Genomic DNA, 24,022 nt, shown 5'->3' on the forward strand with positions numbered 1-24,022 from the left:
GCATTCACAAAGGCCAGAAATTAATAATTCCTTTAAATTAACATACCGCAGAGTTTAACAAGTGACGTATAAAAAACGTACTTGAGGTCACAGTCTGCGGCTAAGACACCACTTGACATCACGGTCTCTCCCAAGCTTATCTTTAATTCAGGGAGGAAATGAAATCACCAAGCACAGTGCAAGAAGATTATCTTGTTCACGTGCCAATGTTATTTCAGATCGTTGAGCTTAGTGAGAAAGGTGCAGTGATAGGCACTGAGCACCTACCACACAGCACGTACAGCCACTATCTCTTGGTAACATTACAGTGTCAAGAATACCCCTCATATTGCGAGCCAGATGTTTTGGTATTTGAATTTCTCTAGCACTGACCACCTCTGTTGAGACTCTTCTGGGCATCTTTGCGAGTGGGTTGGGAAGGCCGGCAATAATAATAGTAATAATAATAATAATAAAGAAACAAGTATAAAGCGCGTAGCTACCCTGCGGCATTCCAATTTTGGAGGGTTATCTGTTCATTGCTCAGCCATAAATTTGTGTTTTTTTAAAACGGGCATAAAAACCCAACTAAGTATTGGCACGACACTTACCCTCGGCAGGTGGAGTGGCCGAATGGAAAGGCTCGCACCCCATCGCTGTCCAGAACCTTCATCGTCCTGTTCATATGTCAATGGTCAACTTGCCTGGGAAGCTTAGAGCTCGATTCCTTGCCTGCCCCTTCGGCAAGATAGGCTACTAGCTACTACTACCCATTTCTATGGAGGTAGTCGTGAAACTTAAATAGTTGGATCGCCGTTCGTCAACCACTCTCATCATTTCCAAATCTTTAAAAACGGGCTTCAAGTGCAAAATCGAAAAAAGATAAAGTATTTCACGGAAACAGTTTTCCAATTTCTCTTTCATAAAAAGCAGCAATCATATTTTTTGTTTTCAAAAAATGATGTGTATGCAGTCTCTCTCATATTCACGTCTTACACCTCAGCCTGTCGCTGTCGGGCTGGTCACCCTGGGCGTCAGGATGTCTCGTTCTTTCACAAAACCCGGCCATAAAGTCACAGGGGCGAGTCGCGTGTTGTACACCCACTCTGGTGTTTATAATCCCGAGTGAGAAGGCACAGGCTCGGCTCGTGTGTAAAATCAACAGGCGGCTCTGGTCAGCGGGCGACCGTCCCGCAGCATCCCGAGTTTCGAGACCTTGTTCCAGGTGCTAGTCCAGCCGGGCTCCCGGACTGACGGGCAACTTCCGACTCCTCGCCTTAAGACGGTGCCCTGCCCAGAGGTGGCTCGGCCCGGAGGGGCGGAGAGCGCCCGGCCTCAGTCAGGTGGTGCAACATTTGAGACGAGCGCACGAGCCGGCGGCAGGGCAGCCCACAGGCGCGCGATGGGAGGGGCCGCGCCGCGCGCTCGCCAACCTGGACTCCACACCTCCAGCCTCAGTCGCGGAAAACCAGGAAGTGAAAACGACAACAACACCCGTCAGCGTGAGAGTCCGATTCTGAAACACTGCATTTCTCGTTGCAGCTGTAGTGAGGTGTCAGGTCTCACTGGCAAGGCGGAAGAACTTAAAACTCCTTTGTATTACTGTGTTTCGGTCTCCCTTCAGCCTCTGACCACCGCGGCACCTCTGGTTTCGGAATTCAGTCAGGTGGACGGAGCACCTGCCTCAGAGATGGGTGTGTAACCCCGAAGTGACAGGTGTGAGCGCTGCACCAGTCAACTTGAGATTTTCTTTCCGGCGTTAGCAGAGTTTCTAAACAACATATGTTACGGAAAAGTGCCTAGAGACAATTTAGTTTGTAGTGTGCGCTATACAATTTGAGAAACTAAATCGATAGCCCCTCTTGATCTGTTATATTCCCTCACAACCAACAGCATTAGGTGGACTGCTTGTGAAATAAAACGGACCAATATCAGACATTATGGAATTATGCGGCAATGGAAACCAAATTGTGCGCAAGGGTAGACTTAATAATGTAGGAAGGGTAAATGTTGTGCCCAGAAAGGAAAATTATGCTACATTTTATGTGATTAAAGGCACATTTGCAGCACATTCCGTAGCTTTATTCAACTACTTTAGCTTTTATATACCTTACACATTGACACAAAAGGTTACGCGACAGAAAATACATATTTCATTAAAAAAAATAGGGCAAAACACATTGAGCAGATTCTACTGAAAATGTTATTCACCAACAATTAAAGATGTGTATCTTGCATGGATGCGTATGAAGTGAACTCAAGTTTATCATTCTCTTTCTCTTGAAACATATACAACGCTGCATTCAGAATAGAGTAAGTCTAGATTAGGTCCTCTTGTAATAGTCCATTGCTCTGCACGTCCCAGGTATGTTTTAAAAATGATCTTCATCCATTCCTCATTTGTTCTTGATTGCAATATAAGATCTCTGCAAGCCTTTCTTTACTCCTGAACAAAGAGCACTGTAGAGCTATATTGAGCTTTATATACTTATTAGGCAGGTGTCAGCCTACAAAAGCACTTTAACCCTTTCACTTCTGGGGTGTTTGTGCACCTCTGTGCAGGAATTTTTTTTAGCACCTCTTTGGCCTTTCGGTGCACCCATACAAACTATATTTTTGGGCATATTTAAGGATATGTATTGGTGCAAACCCCACACCAATATCTTATTGCAGCCTAAAATTACAATGAAAAATGTAAAGATATTTTCATTTTTTTAAACATCTGTTGAATATTTCGTTGCATTATGTTTTCTAATTCTGTATGCCATAAGGAATCTACTGGTGGAAGTCAGAGCTTCCCTGCCCGACAGCCTGGCCAGTAGACAATTGAACATGATGTTTTGCCAGATTTTTAGCATTTTTACCCAAACCCTTGCAATTTCCTCAAGTCCCCCTTATGCAGGAACATGTGTTACTCTGCCAAGGCATGAATATCAACTTTGGTGTTCCAAGACGTGTATGGGTTTTCTATGAGTACAGGGTGACCATTGGTAAACCGGGTGTAATGTATTTTGGAAACTTGGAAAGCTGCTCCTGTATGCAAATTCTGGATTGAGGGTAATTGTCTTATGGTCACAGATATTCCCTGGGGCTGTATAGACACATTCCACAACATTACTTATATCCTAAGGTTTTGATTGTTGGGTGCCAGACTTCCCTCACCCTGATTGACTGGCTACAAGATCGTGTTAAACATGATGTTTACAAATCTGTAACATTTTTTTTAACAAACATGATTATCCCCCCAGCCTCCATGACAGCATGTGATGACCACTTGACAATATATTCACAAAGATACGTATGGCCTTTTCTTGTCAGTTATGATTGGCCCACCCGCATTTAAGGTACTGCTTTTTATTGGTAGACCTGTGGAATCACTGGGTGGTGGAAGTTTTTATGTTTACTACAAATTCCGGAAATTTTCATCATAGAAATGTGATGAACCTTTTTTTTTTTAATGTTCAAACTGAGCTTGGCATTTTGGGTAAAAAATAGAGGTAGCAGCCATTGAATTGTTTAACTCTATTTCGTACTGGTCGATATTTTATGTCCCTGCTAATATTCTATTCCATGGGATTGTGTAGTAGTACCAGTAAGTACCATGTGTGGGGATTGATTTACTATTACAAGGCTTGGCTGGAGTACATCTTCTACTATTTAGTCACTTTTATGTCTCTAGTAACTTTAGACGAGTAGTTTGTGAATAAAAACAGGCATACTCTTTTGCAGGTGGGTGTTTGTAGTAACCTGTCCCTCATTACTTTCCCCTAAAGCCCTCCCCTTTCAAAAGAAGATATTCCCCTTTTCCCACCACTCCCCCTGGTCCCCTCCACATTTACTATTAAGAAGTAACTTTATATATCTGGAATTCTCTCAAAAGAAAAGACTGGAGAAGTCGAGATCTCCACCCATAGGTTTATGTATTGCAGGTTGTAGTAAGTCGTCTATCAGTAAAAATGAGTAAAATCATAGAAGCAAAACATGCCCATTTTAATGCTTGGTTTCAGCATTCAATGCCTGAAAGTGGACCATAACGTTTGCAAAGTGTTGGTTCTTTGCAGTGGACTCTGTGCAACATTTTGATATTTTTTCATCAATGTGAAATCGTCTTTTTTGTTAAAACATATACATTATGAGACGAATAGTTGTGGGTTATTCAACAAATGCGGCAATTCCATAATTTGCAGAAAACACAATGACTACGAACATGTGTCTTCTCTGGACAACCATGAAATCTTCAGACTGACAAGAGTGGCTGCATTACGAGAGCATACTTGATCAAATCTTCAACACTACCTGAACAGATAAAATGAAGCAACCAGTTAAGAAACATTTCAGTGCATGGACTATATGCGAATTTTTTTTTAGTAAAAGGCTTCTGCTACCAGTCATTTCAATAGAGCATCCACTCCTTAGGACTAACAGTCATGGGGTACAATGACTACAGTGATGCACAACCTTCATCATAAAGTATGTAGGGTACCTCCTTTATCACTGCAGGACCTCCAGCTCCTGATGATTGGGCAATGGCACCAAAGGAAGGCCTGCAGTGCCAGGCAAGGGGAAAGGTCTTCTGCTGCTGTGAAGGCACCAATATTTGCCAAGTGATTTATTCTAAGACATGACTGAATATGGACCCCAAAAAAGATACTTGGATCTTGTAGAACCCTACTAGAGCCCTTACACATCAGCCTTATTCCACCAAGCTTAGTAGTTTGTAGTTGTAGAAAGCTTAATGGATGCCAGCTTTGGTTTCTTGTCAGATTCTTCCTGTTACAGAGGGGGCAACTGTCCCCAGACCTGAAGACTATATGCGACCTCCAGAAGAAACAACTCAACGATATAGATAGAAACTTAATACGCGCCTTCAGCTATGCACCCCTCAGTAGATGCACAAAATGCCTACAAAGAAACTGCACAGAGTTCATATAGAGCCCTTTTAAAACCTCTCAGGGTCTGCAGAACAGATGTATTTGTCAAACTAATCAATAAAGTCAGCCCCAAATGCTACATTTTACTGTAACTCACCTGATGAGTTACACAATAACTAATTTTATGCCTTCAAGCTGCACTTCTCTCATTTCTAAGGGAATACCAAATATGCCTAGACAGTCCTCAAAGACAGCATTACTAATCGGACTTTGATCTATTCATATATTGCACAGATGGAAACAAAACACAGAATTATCACTGGCATTTCCACGGTGAACAGCGTTTACAACGAAACTTTTACAACGCACTACCATTACATCGCAACTTTTACAACGCAAACTATTACAACGCATAGCGCTTGGGGGCGCTCTAGGATAGGGAATAGGTTAATTTACTATCCAATAACCTTCCCTAGTGTCCACGGGGACTGGAGTTGGAATAGTATATTAAACTATTCACTATCCAGCGCCCAAAAGCATTATGCGTTGTAATGGTATGCGTTGTAAAAAATGCGATGTAAAGGTAGGCGTTGTAAAAGTATGCGTTGTGACGTCATACATCCCATTTCCACACCTCACTCCACCACAGAGAGGGTTTTTACTGGACCATACTCATTTAAGAACACGTAGATTATGTTCGTTTCCGCCCTACAAGAAAGAGGAAGGCAGGAGAGGCCACATCCGAGACAGCAGAGTTTCAATATTAATTTGAAGGTTTGACAATGCCATACATATATGATATCTGGATAAGAGGGCGGAGGCACACTTTAGAGGCAGTGGGCCATCGGAGATGTACCGGCTACTGGATAAAGAGGTTTAATTAGCTAACAACAGTAGTTCTGAGGACCACAGGCTGGAATTCTGCAGGGCCAACTCAGACTTTCATGAGCAATAGAAGTGAAATGAGAACAATTGAGAGGGGGAAAGGGCGACACTTTGTGTCGGATAGTTGTCCCTTTATAAACGAACAGTTGTCATATAATTATTTTAGCTGTAGGATGAAGGGTGCCGAATGATTTAGTAAATAAATTACCATGGACGAGGTGGTAGTCATGGGGGAGAACACAAACTTGCTGTACTAGGTTTACATTTTCACACCGGCTGCCAACCTCATGTCACCCAAGGCGAACAAGTTAGAGGCCTTAATCAGACCGCTGGCCCTATTATCCGCAAACCTGCATTTATGTGAACTAGTAGCAAGGCCACTAGAACTATACAATTTCGTGGCTGTGGCGAGTTTGGCATAGCGATGGATTTTCTGCATTTGCCACATAATCCTGCATCAGCTGCATAATCTACAGATTTTAACAAAAACAATAAGTTTCTAACAGATAGAACGTTACAAAAAAAAGTGGTGGCGTAGGTTTGCGCGCAGTGTGAGGCCCTTGGTAAACTGGACATCTTTTGCTGGCATTTTTTATTTATTTGGTTGTTAAACTGCTACTAATGAAGTGAAAGCTTCGCCAAGACCGTATTAGCATGTGTAAAAAAAAAAAAATAGTTAAAAAAAATGTGCCACATTATGCCATATATTTATCTTTCCTTCCTGCATAATTCAGTCAACTCTGAGGCATAATCTGGGTCTCCCCTGCTGCATAATTTCAGTTGTCTTTAATTATTAGGTAAGCGCTGACCTCAACAGCTATCCAGTGCTCTGAAAACTGCAGACGCGCCTCTACCCTCTTTAGGCACTGCACTACCCAGCCAAGACATTTTTTTTTAGCAAGATTAAAAAAGTTATCGGTCCAAAACCCGCTAAAATAAATGAATGACAACAGGAGAAGCGAGCTTCACTAAAACTACCTAAGATACATTATACACAGATCGCGAGAGGTAGAAGGTGTTTTAACATGAAAGGGGCGCTTCCCCCGCACACAATGTCTGGAAAGAAGGACAGACCGCCATAAAGGAAGAGTTCTGCTTTGCTTATGGTAAAAGCCGACCACAAGAAGCAGAAGTGTCTTTCCTGCTTCTCTCTTATAAATCTCGACTTCGCTTAAAATCACTAACGCCCATACACTATCTATAGGGCGCTTCTCTTGTAAGGTGGCTGCCAGACAAATAATGACATCTACACAGCTAGGGTGATAGGCGTGAACTCACCAAACACGACACTCTCCCAAAATCAAGCTAAGTTGCAACTATAAATCTGACAAAAATATTACATACACAATTGATAGATACGAAAAAATATATAGATTTTTATAAAAAAGTGTTCCTCATACTCCTATTGTCCGCATGTACATTTAATTACATACTCACATTTGATTCCCCCCAGGATGATATCGAATTATTTTATAAACCCGTCCTAAATTTTTAAAACTTCATTGATTACTAAATTCCTTCATGAGTTTTTAGATTCTATTCATCATAAATTAATATATCATGTTGGACAGTCCTTATATTACAGAAGTATCTTGCATTATGTGACCAGTGATAAGGTCCACAAGGTGACACAAAAACACATATCAATCACTAATCAGATGACGGGGTTGAGGTTCTTTGCTTGAGCTAGGTGGCATGATACAGCATTGCGTTTCTGCTCTGATCTCTGGTGGACGACATCCTATCAGTCACTAGAATGCTCATGTTCTAGGAAGAAAGACAAAGGCGTGCGAAGGCTAGTGTCTCAGGAGCCATGCATCTAATTTGGGTGATGGTGTGGAGTGGAGCGGCTTTTTCCCCACAAGGGACACACGTCTTTCCCTTTGGGGAAGGCCGATGCAGTTCATTCAAAAAAGATGAAGCAGTTCTAAGAACCAGGCTTGGAGGTGGCAAAATATTTGCTTTTATTCGCAAATACAAATTTACGCCATGAACTCGTTTGGAATTGGCTCCAACAGTTCGGGTTCCTTGCCCAGTGTACTAACGAAGTGCGCTGCTCTTGGTGCTTCAGGCTGGCGTTTCATTTCAACCCACAAGCCCTTCGCCTTGGAGGTGGCTATCAGGAACCACGAGGATATGCAAACATCCTGTGCTGTTCCCGATCTTCTTTAGGACACTCAGAATTAGAGTTGTGAGAAGAAAGGCATATCTGAATAGCCTGTCAAGTTTAATGTCACTTCATCATATAAGCATCTGATCCTTCGGCTAACGTAGCAAACAAACTGCTTGAATCAAGTATTCAGGAGAATGGCAAAATATCAATGGTTGGATAACCCATGGTCTTGAAGAGGGGGTTCTGGTCTTTCCTGGAGAATTTACACACTGAGAACACGGGCTGGTCACTCAGCAGCTGGCCACGACATTCAGATAGATTAAGTGTCAACATATGCAGGTGAAGTTGGATCTTAGCATATCACCCATATGCAAAACATCTACAACCTCAGAACACCCTGGAAACTACAGACTGAAAGTTTTATGGCTCATGACGTGATCCACCATCAAGGCAAGGCGAGGCAATGGACTTGACACTTCAGGGGACAAGCTTAGCTGGAGTCCATAATTGCGACAATTAACTAACTGTTATATGGTGACACTTCAAGGTTATGCAGTGTTCGGCAAAACTCTGCTTCCTCCATTGACCCTGGATGAGTCACTTCTGCAGATATCATGGCCTAGGGCCAAGATCCTGGAAAAAGACCTGTCATGGTGTTTGTGGAGGCAGAGCCATCAAGAGCATTTGCTGGTATCCTGTAGCAATAGTGCTGGTTTCCCACTGCAAACTATAAGTGCTTTCTATGTTCCAGCAGGCTGGTGGGTTCATAGAAGTCAGTATCCTAAGATTCCCCAAAGAATGCCTCTCGATTTGAATGACTGCCTGAGCCAAACTCAGCAGAGCATCTTGGGGAAATTCTGCAGTGAGGAAACACAGATGCAGATCATAGTTATAACAAAATGGCATGGAGCCTTCAAACCTTGTAACCCAAGCAATTTTTCTGTGGGTGAGACCGACTATATTGCTTTTAAAAGGAAGAGCCCCTCAGTGTCCTGCACGGGTTCTTGGAATGCCGACTTGGGAAGATGTGGCCTGGATAGGGTTGCACAGTATATCCATTTTTCACACAGAATGTATCCTTGTATTGACTGTCACAACGATTCAATGATCATATCGGACATAATGCCTCCCTGCCTCTGAACTGTAGTGCAGCTTTTATATGGAACTGTAGAGAATTTCAACAATCAGGGAACAAATTGGGACTTCTTGGAACCAGCTGAAATGGTTAGATCAGACTTGTTGCTCCTCCTGAAGTACCTCCACTGTCTCCTCTGTGACTACTGGCTTCTGCCTGTAGAAGAGGAATGCATCATGTTGAAGCCAGAAAACCCCACCTTAAAAGGCTAGAACGCCTCTGACTGCTTTAAGGGGAGAGGTTATCCTGCCTCTACCACCTAGAAGGCTATGCCTGTCTAGTACTGCTGGAAGGCTCGTTCTTTGAAGAGGTTAAACAAATGCTTTCCTTTACAGGGAATGAGAACGACTTTGAGACCTCTGGTTAATGCTGAGATAATTTAAGTAAGGTTTCCAGTAAATGAGCAGACTGAAGTTCATGTTCCAGGCAGCAGAAGGAACTAAGTGGTCCCCAAACACTAACCTTTTTAGTTATGAAGCATAATGCTGTAATACTCAGGGGTATAGTTGAGGAGCAAGATGTACCAGTTAAAACTGTGTCAGAGGTGCAGCTCGCTGTGGCACTGACTGCTGGCCAGGTATATTTTTTCCTGTATGTTTTGAGACATATGGCCTCTTACTCAAAGTGTAATTTGTAAGCAAGATGCATCACCACAACTGATGGGTCTGGTGAGTTCCTGGAGAAAAAGATTAGGCTTTCTCTGGAAGCCTGGTACTTACTAAGAACTTTGAAACAACTGATTAAAATAGGCATCTTGCTAATCGCTCGAAGATTTGGCGCTCAAAGGTCAGAGTGAGCTTTAGTGGAAGGGCTTTTTGCTGCCACCAGACATAAATGTCTTCCTCCTCAGGTAGGGTGTGCCAATGCTCAAAGCACTGCACTTCTGAAGCATTGGGCATGACTACATGGTAGAGTCTGGCTCTATAGAGGTTTTTGTGGCTCCCCTTTATCAGAATCTTAGCAGATCCCCAACGGGTGATCTTTCCAAGGAGACCTGCAAACATCGGCTATACCTGGAGGGCCAACTGGATCACTAGGAAGCATACATATCCAGGACGGACAACTACATCTGGACCAGGACTGCCACTGCAGATGAGGGAGACTGGAGGCTGTGACTGGTCCTCATGGTTCAGAAGTTGTACATGGGTTGGCAAGTGCTACTTAAGAGTTAGAAGGATCTGCACTAGGACTGTCAGGAACTTCATCAGAACTGGAGGCTGAAGGTGGGGGGCAGACTCTCTAGTCAGAACGTTCACATTCACAGTATTCTACAAGTATGAGCTGTATATGGAGGTCATCAATAAGGCAAAACCTACAATTAGCACCAAAAAGAGTTTGGGGAGTGGAGTTAAGTAACTCCTGGTCAACCTGATGGTGGTACAGGGGATAAGACATGCCTAAGTTAATCTACAATGGAGTCCACTTTCTCTGCAGGGAAATTGCCAGTGGCAAACTCATAAGGGCGAGAGTTTCATCTGGCTACTGGTACCGAGTGAAAAGCCCGGAAAGTGAGCAAACACCAACTCCTTCGAGCACAATACCAACACGGATTGTGGTGGAGTCACTTATCTCTGGGCATGGTTTACCTCCTAACAATTCTGCTGCAGTTGACTTTTGCAAGAGGCAAGCTCAGTGGTGGACAGTCTCTCACTAAGATTCGCTTATTGTTGTCTCAGTTGAGATTTGGGATCCACGGGTGGTCACGTCGGTCATATGCCTCTTTAACGACACGTGAACAATGTGGGATCTGGCAACAACGTTGGGGAAGAAAAGGAGATAGATCTGCCAAGTCACATAGGGCAACAACAAAGAACACCCACAGGAGCTGCTGCACTCAGCTCCCAAATTCAAGTTTCTACAGTCACTAGAGGGAATTCATACTTGGTCCTCTCACTGGCATTATGGAGGGAGACTTGCGTACCCTCTCCTGGCAACACAGAACTCAAAAGTAGAGACTAACTTCAACCAATAGTGCAATAGCGACTTGGGACCAGTGATACCAAATGAGGAGATTGTCTTGATTTGACAGAGCAATTAAGTATTCAGAACAGCTACAGGTTTGGTTTGGTGAAGAGCCCCTAGCTCACAAGTGCTTTTAGACTATCTTGGACTCTGATAACTGAATCCATTTGTGATAGGATCTCTCCAACTGAGTAGAAACCAGTCTCACGATGCAGCACTTTTACCCAGAGTTACTTGCACTACTTGCATATCAGGTGAATAGATGAACTCCACATGGAACGTGGAGGATCTCTTAATAGAGTGCCCTCCTACAACAGCAAGAGAAAGGGAGTTCAGGTTCTCAACCAGTTACAGAGACCCTGAACTCATCAACTGACTCTTCTTCATGATGATGAAATCCAAAGGGCCCATTACTATGCATGCCAGGCAGTCAGGCAGCTGGAGAGGCTCTTTGTACCTAAGGTAATACCCACACAGTATAGGCATGCAGCAGATGACCACTCCCTAAATAAGTGACACAGATGTTACCAGAAAATAGTTGGTGGCATTGACAAGCTTGGCTTAAAACTGGAGTGTTAAGCATAAGCTACCTAAGTTAATGGAAGGCGTTGATGAAGCAGGATTAAGGCTCCATGCTAGGAAATTTCAGAGGATGCTAGAAGCATGCACCATATCTATGCAAAAACAGAACAGGCAAGGACTTGAATAGGCTCGAGGAAGGGTCGGGGGGCTGCCTTGTATCCAGGGTACAATGTGCAAAGCTCTGATTTAACAGCTTTAGAGACAATTTACTCTCCTGCTAGTATGCGGCCTGCTACCTCTAAAGTTGAGAAGGGGTCATAAGATTTATTTAGTAAGCAGGGAATTTCATTTGACTTACAAATAGATCATAACATATACATTTTCAGGGATCATAGCCAGAAGCAAATATTTACTTCATCCATTTGTGTTCTCACGTGGTGTCTTGAATATGCACACTGATGTGGAGAGAGGATTGTGAGTGTGACAAGGAGTGCAAAAGTAAACAAGTGGTCGTGTTCTTGCCTTTGGGGAGTTATACAGCATTAGGGCTCTGCAACAAAGTCAAAATAATATTTTTTATAAAGGTGAGCTGGCGGTCGTGTCATCCCACCAGCGTGTGCATGCAAAGGAATAACACGTTTAATTTCTTTACTCTCTTATTTACTGATCCAAGATGGCGACTGTCCCCATAAAGGACTGGGCATGTTAGGTGGAGAGGAACAGACCAGGGGTGGACGGAATGAAATAGGAAAAGCAGTATACTAGGGGTGGGAGCTAAAATACAAGAGGGAGGCAACACCACAGAAGCGCACAGGAGAGAGAGAGACAGCTACAGAGAGCAAAGTGTTGCTGGGGAAGCACAGACTGGAGAGAACAGCGTGGGGGGCAAAAGCACACCGACAAGAGACAGCAACAGAGAGCAATACAGATATGGTGGAGAGAAGCACACAAGGGAGACATGTGAAAAAACGCACAGTCTCATGGAGTGCTTAAGCAACAAGAAAAAAGTAGTTCCCTAATAGTGAGCAGTGGAAGGGCACAAGTAAAGAGGTTACGATCCAGGGGAAGGACAAACACAAGATAGACAATGTACAATATCAAATAAGAAATATGCAAACGTGAGTAACAATAAAGCCAACCAATTGTAAACAATTGGAGAGCTTTAAGCTCACTCTTTTGACCTTGGTAAGCTGTCTGGTAGGCTGTGTCTACAAAGCGCTATTATGATCAACAAGTATGATTGGCTGCACTAACTGGAATCTTAAAGCAACCTTACTGAAAGACAAGGGGGAGGGAGTACACTGCCTCTCATCCTAGCACTGTTCATCCTATTGCATTCTGGTAAATTCAGCACGCTTATTTGAAAGAGGAGAAGTAGTAGAGAGCAAAGAAAAATCAACCATTTTGTTTAAAAGGCTCCCTTGTGCCAACAAGCTCACCTGAGATGCATCTGTGTGCCTGTGGAGTGGTACTGTGACCTGTGAAGGCTTGGAAAACATTTCAGCAACCCCTGATGACTTGTTTTCTGCTCTCTACTACTTCTGCTCACTGAAGGGCAAACCCAAAAACACGTGTCTAGTGATAACAGCACTACCTGCACATACTTTGGTGAAACATGCCAGCAATTTTGAAGTAAGCATACTGTGTTTACCAGAATGCAATGAGGTGAACTGTGCTGGGATGAGACGTGGCGTGCTCCCTCCCCCTTTGTGTTCAACCTTCCTGAAAGGTTTACTCTCCCCACTGACCCGTAGCAACATTTTTAAGCCCTAAAACCATAATAATTTTGGGACTTGCATCCGGACAGGTGAATAATCTAAATAAAGGAAAATGAAAACAAGGGTGATATCGTAGCACGTTTAAACTTGGTGCCTTTGAATATGTGGCTAGATAAAAGGTCAATAGGAAAAGGCTTAGGTGGGATACGTCTTATATGTGTCTTTCTCAGAGTGGAACTTGTGCAATTTTTCAGTAATAATTGGTTGGAATTTGGCCTTAATTCGCTAATGTGTTTTTTGTTTAACGCAGAATTTGAATCATTGTGTGTATAGTTTGCTCTGAGAAGATATGTTGCATAGTCTAGTAGTCGAAGTATATAGGAGGAACAACATTGACAATATTTTTGAACGTTTGCATTTACCAATGGCACCGCCTTTTTGTTGCAGACGTGAAGACAGTGTTGGAAAAATAGAAAGTAATCCATGGAAATAAACTATAATGTAACTATCCAGATTTTTCTATTACGCGTTGTTGTATACGTGGTTAGGAGTGTGTTCTGCTGCGCCGTTATTCATCATAAGAAACATCTGTTCCCAATAAATGGAATTAACTTAGTTATTGAGGAAACCTTGCCAGTGCTCTCTAGTAATGTGCTTACTGTGGACAATGACTTCACATTTCTCTCCAATCACTCACTGTTAGCATGAAATTGGACCAAAAATAATGACGTGGCCTTGACAGGCACCAGAAGGCTTTTCGCGGAAGAACTGGTAAATCGAATGGGGCACATGGAAAACAAAATCAGAAAACACACTGAGACTATTTAAGTCTTGGATAAATGTGTAACGAATAATTATTAAGTTTTTCTCCATAATTAGATAAGAGGGATTGCAGAAAGGCTGGTGACGGGTCGCACGGCGTACTCAAGCCTACAATATTGCGCTGGAACGGGCATAGTGAATGCTTCTCTCGCGTGCACGCTCTTCCTATGCCCAAGGTCTCGAACTCAACTCCTGCTATAACAGCCGACACCACATCACATTTATGACAGCAATAACAATCTGCCTCTGGTCACTAACCTCATCCTAGGACTGACCAGCCACGCTCTTAAACAAGCCTTGGCATAGCCAATAGGTCTCGCTTTTGGGACCTTATAAATATTTAGTTAAGCAGCACAATATCTTTGGTGCATCAACCGTTGCATGGCTAAACACTATTCACGTTAAAATGTTTCCAAAAACTAAAAACTTACATTTTGATACAGAAAAGGTACGATGTGAAAAGAATGTTGTTTGTGTGTAAGTAACAGGGATGGAGCCCTCATTTTAAACTGGACTGGAGAAATAAAAAAATCTACCTTTATTTATTGAGTGGTTTTGACAATAACATAAAAAAACCAGGGGAGCGGACTCAGGAGCAGGGAGACTGAACAAGGCGAGGGAGGGCCGTAAAATGGAGAAAGGGGAACCTGTGAGAGGGGCAGTAAAATGGAGAAAGGGGAGTGAGCGCGAGGGACATACGTGAGGTGAAAGCTCCCGCTCCCGAAATACCCAAGGGGTAGCCTTGGCCTGGTGCATCCGGCTGCTCCCAATAGAGGGCGGAACAGCATAGATAAATGGGACCCAATATGGGCCCCAAGGTAGCCGAATTGCCGGGGCGGTGTGCACCCAGCACCGGGTGTCAGACAGTCTTGCGGCCTCCTCGCAGTCGGGTAAGCGACACGGCACCAACAGGGTGAAAGACAGTACACATGTCCCTAATTTGACCTCTGAGACCCCAACCAGTGAAACTCCAGGACGAGAACCCATATCCTATGGAGTAATAGTTGGAGACCTTGAACACTGGCCTCAGTGTATCCTAATGGGAAAACATTTTAACCGCTAATGGTAGCATCACCAGGCTTGATTAAGTGGGTTAGCTCCTGCACATACTTAATCACGGAGCAGCGCGCGCCGGCCGGGCCAACCCGCAACCGGAAATCCCGGTCAAAATGCACAGCTGTAGTCAGAGGGAGGAGCGGTGTGTCTGCGCTCGCGGCCCTATCCCAACCACCTCCCAACAATGGGGTGGAAACGGCGGTCCAAGGAATAGCGATCTGCGACATCCCCATAGGAAGTGAGGTACGCTTCTGCCCCTGCTCCCCAAAGCTCGTACAGCCGGAAGAAAACGAAGGAGAGCGGCCACCGGACCTGCCAGGCTCCCGCCCACAACTGTTCCATTTTGAGTTAGGCTTCTGTGTCCTTCGACTGTAATGAGGGACGCGCTCCTTTATTGAAGCACTATGCATGATAAAATATAGCGGTATAAAGGAGCCCCATTTGAAAGAAACGTGAATGTTTAACTTTCAAGGCTCAGGAAAACAACGCCTTCGGCACCGACACAAAATAAATAGTAAATCAGTGCTTCTTCAAGCAACCAAGGTAGTAGTAACAAAGGAATGTTGGCCCGGGACCCCTGCAACACCGGTAAGGGCGAGGCATGTTTGGTGGGAAGGGCGGTGTAGCGCCGCGGGGTTCGTGCACTCGGCTCAGTCCACTCCAAAGAATAGCAGGCCGTAGCACAGGACAACACTGGGTCACATGCTGTCAGCCACTAAATACATTCTCAACCCCAGCAGTGACCGGGACAGGCCGTGACAACATGGTGCCACCCCAGTGAAGCCCGCTGGCCAACCCGCTCCACCGCGCTGTGGGAAAGGTAGCACCTTGCAACCTGGCCCGGGATTCTCAGAACGAGCGCATGTGGTACGTCAGAGAATCTTGTCTTAATTATTTGGGCGTCACCTGGTTTGGAACAGCCCCTTATCCTAACTGGTATCTTGCACAGCCACCGGTGACAACACACACAGCAAGCCGCCCCTCCGCATCCTGATGTCCGAGGGAAGCAGGTGTGCTTCGGACCACGACATCTCGCCGATGATAATTTACCATCTGGAGATAGCCGACCAGAGCACCCGACCATCACTCTGAAGCCGCATACTCAGACCCATTTGGCTTTCCTAGCTTCTCAGGCAGCATGCCCACATGGGCAGATGCCCCCGTAGGCCCTAGGCTGACCCACCCTCGACTATGGAGGGGGCACGCCTCTAATTCCACCACCCAGAAGGGCAAAATGCCAAGACGCTGCTGGCTCCCCCTTCCTCCAAACCAGGCACCCCCAGAGCCCGCGCGGGGCCGGGGGCAGCCCAGCAGAGAAGCCCATGTTTAACTGGAAGCTGACGAACAACCCCCCCCCCCGCCAAGGCGGCCCGCACCAGGCCATGCCGCCCTTCCCTGATACAACCCCCAAAAGAGGGGACTGGGCCAGGGGGGAGGTTAAAGGGTATGCACTCACCATGCAATCAAGATCGGCAGCTCCCGGGAACACAAACAAACAGAGTCAGGGGTGAGGAGAAAGAGGAAGGGAATAGAAACTACGGGGGAAGGAGGGGCAGCAGAAGAGCGCTTAGGTTTCAAACCGGGGCGAGACACTCACACACAGTATTTCCCTTGCGGGAGGAAGCAGGGGCACTATTTGTTTGCAAGATAATTAAAAACAGTTGTCGCCAAAGATCGCTCCCGCAAGGGAAACGCCAAACATGCACGCGTTGCAATTGAAAGCAATGCAAAGCGTGCACGTTTTTGGGGAAAAAAGCTGATCAATTCCAAGAGGTCCCCTCCTATGCAACGTATGCGCGCTGCGTATGCGAGACCTAAAAAGGGTAGGTGTAACCTTGAGTGACCATGCCTGTTCTCACTCTTCTGCAGCACCACATACTTACTCAAAGCTTTTCAGTACCTAATGCAGCCAGAGGCGGCTGCTCGTGGGAAGCAGCAGTGTGGCGGAGATGGCAGGAAGAGCAGGGGGAGGTTACAAACCATATATTAACCTACCTGCCTGCCTGTCCTGGCCAGCCGGCAGCGGCTCTCCTCCGTCTTCTCCCTGGCTTCTGTGCAAGCAGGAAGCAACCGGGCTCCCAAGCTCCCCAATAGCCAATCACAGCAAGATGTGGTGTCCCCAAACACATTTTCTAACGTGGGCGGTCAGAGGGCAGTTTCTCGAGTAGATTTGGTGCCACTCAAGTCGATTTTTTTTTTACTGGAAAGGCAGCAAAGTCAACTCGAATGGCCACAAGCTCTTGCTCGCCATATGTTGCTGTTCATGCAGATTTTTTAGCACTACTCGCGCTACTGGCACTAAACTGCAGGGCGAGCAGCACGACATGCATGATTCCAACTGTTGGAACTCCGCGGAATAATGCAGGGCTTTTATCTAAACCTAGGAATACCGTGGATGGAAACTCCACAAATACCGTCCACCCCTTTCTTTAATGGAATACCTCTTTATTTAGTTTTCCAAAATGTAGTGGTTCTAAACCTATGGTCCTCAGAAAGATTAAGGGAAGAGACGGAGATTCCTCGATATGGTTGGCAATTACTTTGGTCCAGGGTAGCTCTCTGTTGAACATCACCAAGATTCCTTCAGATAGCACTTGATTTGGTTAGAGTGCAATTTCAACATAATTCCTGCATCAATGACAATGATGAGTTGAGCGATGGTGACTTTAAAATCAACACGTCGACGTCAGAAGTCACACCGACTCTATTCAATACCCATAACACTATTTGTAGTACACGGTGCTTTAATGTACGGCAATGTATTACACTTTCCTTTTGTACACTCATGTTAGAATTCCACCAAGGTCCTGTGTGGACTATCTGAGGGAAGATTCTCAAGAGATGGAGTAAGCCTTGATGGAAACTGGAAGTGTAAAAGAGTAGAGCAATAAATGACTTTTGGCATTGGACTGGTTCCAATGCCTCGGGAATTGGACTGGTTCAGTTCATTCCTAGCGGATCGTACATTCCGGGTCACTACTCCTCCTTTTATATCTAAGCTCTATCCCATTGAGCAGGGAGTGCCTCAGGGATCGGCACTGAGCCCCACGTTGTTCAACCTGTATGTGCAGCCGCTGGCTGCGGTCGTCAAGCAATGGGGCCTGAATATGGTTTCCTATGCGGATGACACGCAGCTGGCGGTAGCCCTTAGCGGGGATGCCGACTCCGAGGCCTCTAGGTTCAGAGAGGGTTTCATAGGAGTGGCTGGCTGGATGACGGCGAACTGTCTGCAGCTCAATGCTAAGAAGACTGAAGTTCTCATCGTGGGCAAGCACAGCAACCTCTGGGGTGATCAGCGGTGGCCCCCAGAGCTGGGCTCCACTCCCATCCCGGTGTCTGAGGTGAAAAACCTGGGCGTATGGTTAGATCCCGCCCTTAGTTTTTCTGTGCATACAAAAAAAGTAGCTGCCTCTCGTTTTGGCATACTGCGTGAGCTTAGACCAGCCCTTACATTTTTTGATGCTCCGACTCGTCAGCTGATTATTAAGGCCACTCTTCTCTCGCGATTAGATTATGCGAGTTCACTCCTGCTGGGAGCCAATCAGGCGGAAATTGTTCGGATGCAACGCATCCAGAACGCCGCGGCTAGAGCCTTGATGGGTCTACCTAAATTTTGTTCTGCGAAGGCAGCCATCCATAAGCTTCACTGGCTTCCTATGGCCCAAAGGATTGAGTTTAAGACTCTTTGTCTTTCTTTGAAAATTCTTAAACTGTCATCCCCTCAGATTCTGGCACATCTTCTTACTCCTTACGTTACCTCCCGTTCTCTAAGGTCATTGGGCCAAAATCTGGCCATTGTTCCACGCTTCAAACGCTGTCGTGCCGGAGGTCGGTCTTTCCGTTACCTCGCGGCCAAGCGTTGGAATACCTTACCAGCTCACATTCGTGCCCTGGAGGATTTGTTAGCCTTTAGGAGGGCTATTAAAACATTCCTTTTCCCTCCCAGTATGTAAGAGTTCTGCTGGACTTCCTGTAATGTTTGGTTTGTTATGTCTGGGCATCTTCCTTCTGCCTGTCAAAGCGCCGGGACGCCCCTTTGCTGGGGCAGCTGCGCGCTATAAAAATTACTATAACATAACTTTTGTTTCACCTTTGCACCTGTGTGTCCCTCACTGGAGCCACACCAAACAGAAACGAGATGCCTTCCCGAGCCCGACCATGAGATAGTCGATTACATCATGTGAATCAGGAAGAAATAACAGGGTAAAGTTTGGCTAACACATTTTCCATTACATAATTTTTTTTTAAAAATAAACAGAAAAATGTTAACTACACATTTTTGAAGGGGGGTGCTCAAAACATCACAAAATTCTAAAATGACAAAATTTTGATAGAAATCGGAGACTTTTGCATAAAAAATATCTCTTGCAAAAATAGTCTACAAATAATCATATGTTTCAAGACCAAAATGCTGCTGGTTCAAATCCTACACGCAACAAGAATATTAACTGGTATGTCCGCGAATCCAAACAGAATCAAAAGACTGGGCAATCATCTGTGCATTTCAACCAAGCCTCTGTCACTTAAAGGCAAACGCAAAGCAGGAAAAATATAAAGTATGAGTTGATTCTATGGCCTGTAGGTTAATTAATATTTTATTTAATGTGTGACTCATTTTTGCTTCAAAGTTATTACATTTAACTACGCTCCTGGACGAAGCTTCCCATTCTTCCCTCTAAGGTGTTTAGTGTTGGGCCTTTCTATTGAGACACAAGGAGGCTGACCCTCAGGTGGTCTGACATGTACCTCTAGCTATGTCTCGAAAGGGGTGCCTTGGTGTTGCCTGTCGGCTTCTTAGTAGGGCAATGGTCTCTTATGAAGGATCCTCTAAACAGTAGTTAGGTGATGTTCTGTCCTTTTTCTTTGTCTAACTTTCTCTTTCAGCACCAACTCTGGGCCTTTAGTGAGCTGCAACCTGAAGCTGAGAACCATGCTTCTGAACCCAAAAGCAGAAAACAGAATCCGAAGATGGTCAACACGCACTGGGGCACTGTAGCTGTACGTCTCAGAGGGGGTGGCGTTACCCACATACTGGTTGATGCCCAAAGGATAAAAAAAGAGGAAAATAGGGACATTTCCGAACCTAACTTCTAGACAGTGGGTAATGTACAGCATGTGAATCTAAAATAGATTCACAATGCAAAACTTACACTTGCTTCAGCCTGAAAGGGATTCTGTTTAATTGGGGGAGTAGAGTACTGCCTTAAAAAGACAAAACTCCTCAAGTTGAAGATGAATGCAAGATGTAAGAAATACATTCGCACTCCATCAAAACCTGGCCAGGAACACTATTACCAGTAAGTTGAGTGGAAAATCTGCTCCAAAAGGCGATACTCTCACAAGTCCACTTTAATGGAACTCCTTATGTACACACATCTATAGGGCTATCAAAACTCTGTTTACTTTTGTTTCTGCAAACAAGGCAATCAAATCAAAAGTAACTTTTTTTTTTTTTGTAATCTTTTTATTATTATAACACAAGAGAAGAAATACACATAGACATATCCGGTGGCAATAGACGAACTGAAATAGATCCGTGGACGGGCAAATAAGTAACGAATCAATACACAGCATAAGCCACAGTGATCCAAATGTAGCGAGAATCAAAAATAAGCAAGTAGAGAGTAATGACAGCAATCACCACCCACCTACACCCGCCCACCAGATGTACAGGATACACAAGGCAAACATGGACACCCGAATATGCTATAAACAAGAATCAGGAGAGTACGCAACAGCTCTTGTGAAGAGAGGAAAGGGGAATAGAAGGTCATAGAAAATAACAAAGAAAAATAACCCCCCCCCCACCCTACATCCCTGCCGATGGCTACGACCCAACCCCACTAGCAGTATGTCTGTCGCCCCCTAAACTACACCCCAAGGAAGGGAAAAAGATGGAGGAGAATGCAACTTCCCCCGCCCCGCTCGCACAAAGCAGCAGAAAATCGAATACAAGCAGGTCCACGAACTGACAATCGAATGTGGCATTAGAAAGACAGAGCATTAAAGCAACTCCCTATCAATAGCTGGCCGGGGAATCCGTTCCACATCACACGAAAAAATTCAACCCTGCCCCGCTTTAACACGCCCGTTGGCGCGTGGCAACCGAACATCCGCCCCACAGTACAATGTCCAATGATCAGAGTTAACAGGCAAGCAAGGCAAAGCCAACACCATGCGAGAGTCCTGCATCAGGGAACCATCAAGACACAACCAACGATCGTCTGAGTGCAGCAACAAAGTACCAAGCCAGCCTTCCAAGTCACGATGCCGCCAGGGCAATAAAGAATAGAAGGGCATTTCCGCCGGGCGCAAAGGCGGTGCATCACGAATGGGCAAAGGTGCTGTTCCGTGGAAGTGTTCCGCCCGTAGTGTAGTTCCAGGCCCCCCAGCGCCACTCATGTAATCGGCCGTGCGGGACGCATATTCCACACCTGACGGAGCCCCACAATTAACCATCTCTAGGCGGGCAACAGTAAACCCTGGTGTTGGCGCAAAGCCGCGAGCGGCACTAACAATCACAGGATCATCTTGACTCCCATCGGTCGGAGGGGCAACAATGGCGTCCAGCTTTAGTCCAAGCACTCTGACTCCTCCCACCCAGGCAGCATGGAGGGAGCCAAGAACAACAAAGAGGTCACGAACCGTGGGCTCCATCATGTGTTTCTGGGACACTCTCTGTCTCTCGGGGTGCAGCACCTCACTCAGAACGGCATCAGAGGCCCGGTCAATTGCAGCTGGTAGGCAAACCACGGTAGATCCATTAGGCAGGGGCCGTCACTATCCTAGAGAAATAAGGGCAAGCTGCCATAGCCACCATGAACATGCACAGACCACACAGTCCCGGACGCCTTATGCGAGGCGCTGGCAAAAGTGGCGCCGAGTGGCACAGGAGACTGTTTCAGTGGTGAACCCTCCAAGCGCGTGTAAAATCAATAACCTCCGCTGCACTGTTAACTGGAGAGGCAGGGTTCACAAGTCTGTTCCAAGTCCGACATTAACGGTGGCGCCGTGCCCAGCCCAATATGGCGGCCCCTTTTCTCTACCGATCCACACCAGCCGAATCGAAAAACAGGAGAAAATCGTGCGGGCGCACAACGGGGGATTCCCGAAGTATATCAGCCGTGGCCGGGACAGCGCTCTTACCCCACCTCCACCAGCGCGGGTACAGCGCCGTCCCTCGCAGTTCCGTCTGGCAATCGTTCAGGCCCGCACCGCCACGTCCTCACTTAGCAGCGGCAGCCGGCGCCGACCTCCAGCACCTCCGCACGCAGCCCGACTCCGCCACGGCCCGGGCAGGGAGGAGTCCAAGACGGGGTTCCCGCTTATGCCAGGACACCGGAGTTGCCGTCAGTCATGCCCCAGATCATCCGGTGTCGTGTCGTGTCATCCACGAGCGGGAGCAGGCAGGATTTAAACAGGATGAACGATGCGGGCAGCAGAGCTCGCTGTCTAAGCGGCCATTCCGCTGCCCGGCCAGCCACGCCCACCCCAAAAGTAACTTTATGCGGTTGAACAAGAACATAAAAGTACACGAAGCATAATTAAATACGTCAATAAAAACAAAATGCATCCAAATCAACAAGTTAAAACCAGTTTTTAAAAAACAACTAGGAAGACTTAAATCATACTTAAACTAAATTAGGCTGACAATAATAATAATGCACTATCAAAAAAAACTGAGTAGGACTTAGTATACATATTGGGGCGATCTAATAATCACTTGAGTCAGTAATACCTAAAACAATACCTTCTTTGGTGGCCCAGCAATAAAACTGAACAAACAATGGTCCTAATATAAAATACCACCACATTTAAGCCCAGCTAATAGCACATCAGATAAACATACAAAATGATTTAAAAGCATGATAAAATAACACAAAAAGGGTGAAACATGATAAAATACATTGTAAATAAGACCAACATCCCCAATAGAGCGTAAGACGATCAGGTAAGATTTTCACACCCCTCGTCAAACGTCTTTATCAACCTCAGTGATGAGGCCTGAAAGCAAGCAACAGCATAACTTGTATATACATCCGGAAGTAGCTGTAAATAGAATAACAGAAGACCTGACCTGAACAAAAAGCAGAGATTTCTGCAAATACATTAAAAATGTTCTTCGAGGGATGTCAATAAACCCCCCCCCCCAAAAAAAATAAAATGCAAAAAATCATGGCGAAAAAATCTGTCACAAGTGCAAGGACTCATCTTTGTGCTACACACACACCTGGCTTAAGAAATGCCAACAACATGTGGAACTGGTTGAACCTAAATCTGATATGGAGGAATCGGTGATGGACATTAAAGATACTAAGCAAGAATAGTTCAATGGTAGGACCTGTTACGATCAGTGCATGTTCTCAAACCAGGGTTTTCTCCAACTCCACACCCTCTCTCTCGGTTTTTCTCCATAGTAAATAATTATCCAGAGTACAGGAAATATCTAATCCCAAAATAGTGGATGGCAACTCAAACAGAAGAGGCCTACTTAGCTTGACAAAAGTGTCCTATATATATGTCCCATCCAGCTCCAGGCAGTCCTTAACTATCTCCCTACTTAAGTGGTTTTCCCATTGCACCCAGATAGTACGCCACCTAATCAGGGGGTATAAGGTAATGAAATCAAACAGATAAGGCAGCCCTACCTCCTCATGTACCATGAAAGTAGTAGTGGAAGCAGGAACCACCAACAGATGCCTAAAGAACCCATTTTTCTCCACTAGGCTCTCCCTTGAGTTTACATTTCCCCATACTTCGCTACCGAAAGTGGCTACTGGAACAGATTTGCCCTGATAAATCTTGATCAGAGCACCCAATGGCTTGCTACCAATTCTAGCAGAGAAAGAGAAGAGTGCATCTATAGATCTTGCTAAAGTTAATCTCTTGGACGTTATCAAATGGGGGCACGTAGACCAGTCATCAAAAACCACACCTAGATAGGTATGAATCTGGACCC

The 24,022-nt window shown here is 45.3% G+C and overlaps 1 protein-coding gene across 6 annotated transcripts in view; it reads right to left on the reverse strand.

Annotated features, from left to right (window-relative positions):
• The window catches only part of NADK (NAD kinase), a 412,984-nt gene that overhangs the window by 81,327 nt on the left and 307,635 nt on the right, over positions 1 to 24,022 (reverse strand). The window contains exon 1 of one of the 6 annotated variants that reach the window (XM_078642452.1): positions 591 to 1,408. The exons of the other annotated variants lie outside the window; for them this stretch is intronic. Within the exon in view, the coding sequence (XP_078498578.1) occupies positions 591 to 664 (74 nt within the window). The 5' untranslated portion in view covers positions 665 to 1,408. Of the gene's footprint in view, positions 1 to 590; positions 1,409 to 24,022 lie in introns of those variants that run through there. 6 annotated transcript variants of the gene reach the window in all.

This window comes from Lissotriton helveticus, chromosome 5_1 (assembly GCF_964261635.1).
Source record: "Lissotriton helveticus chromosome 5_1, aLisHel1.1, whole genome shotgun sequence".
Taxonomy (NCBI): domain Eukaryota; kingdom Metazoa; phylum Chordata; class Amphibia; order Caudata; family Salamandridae; genus Lissotriton; species Lissotriton helveticus.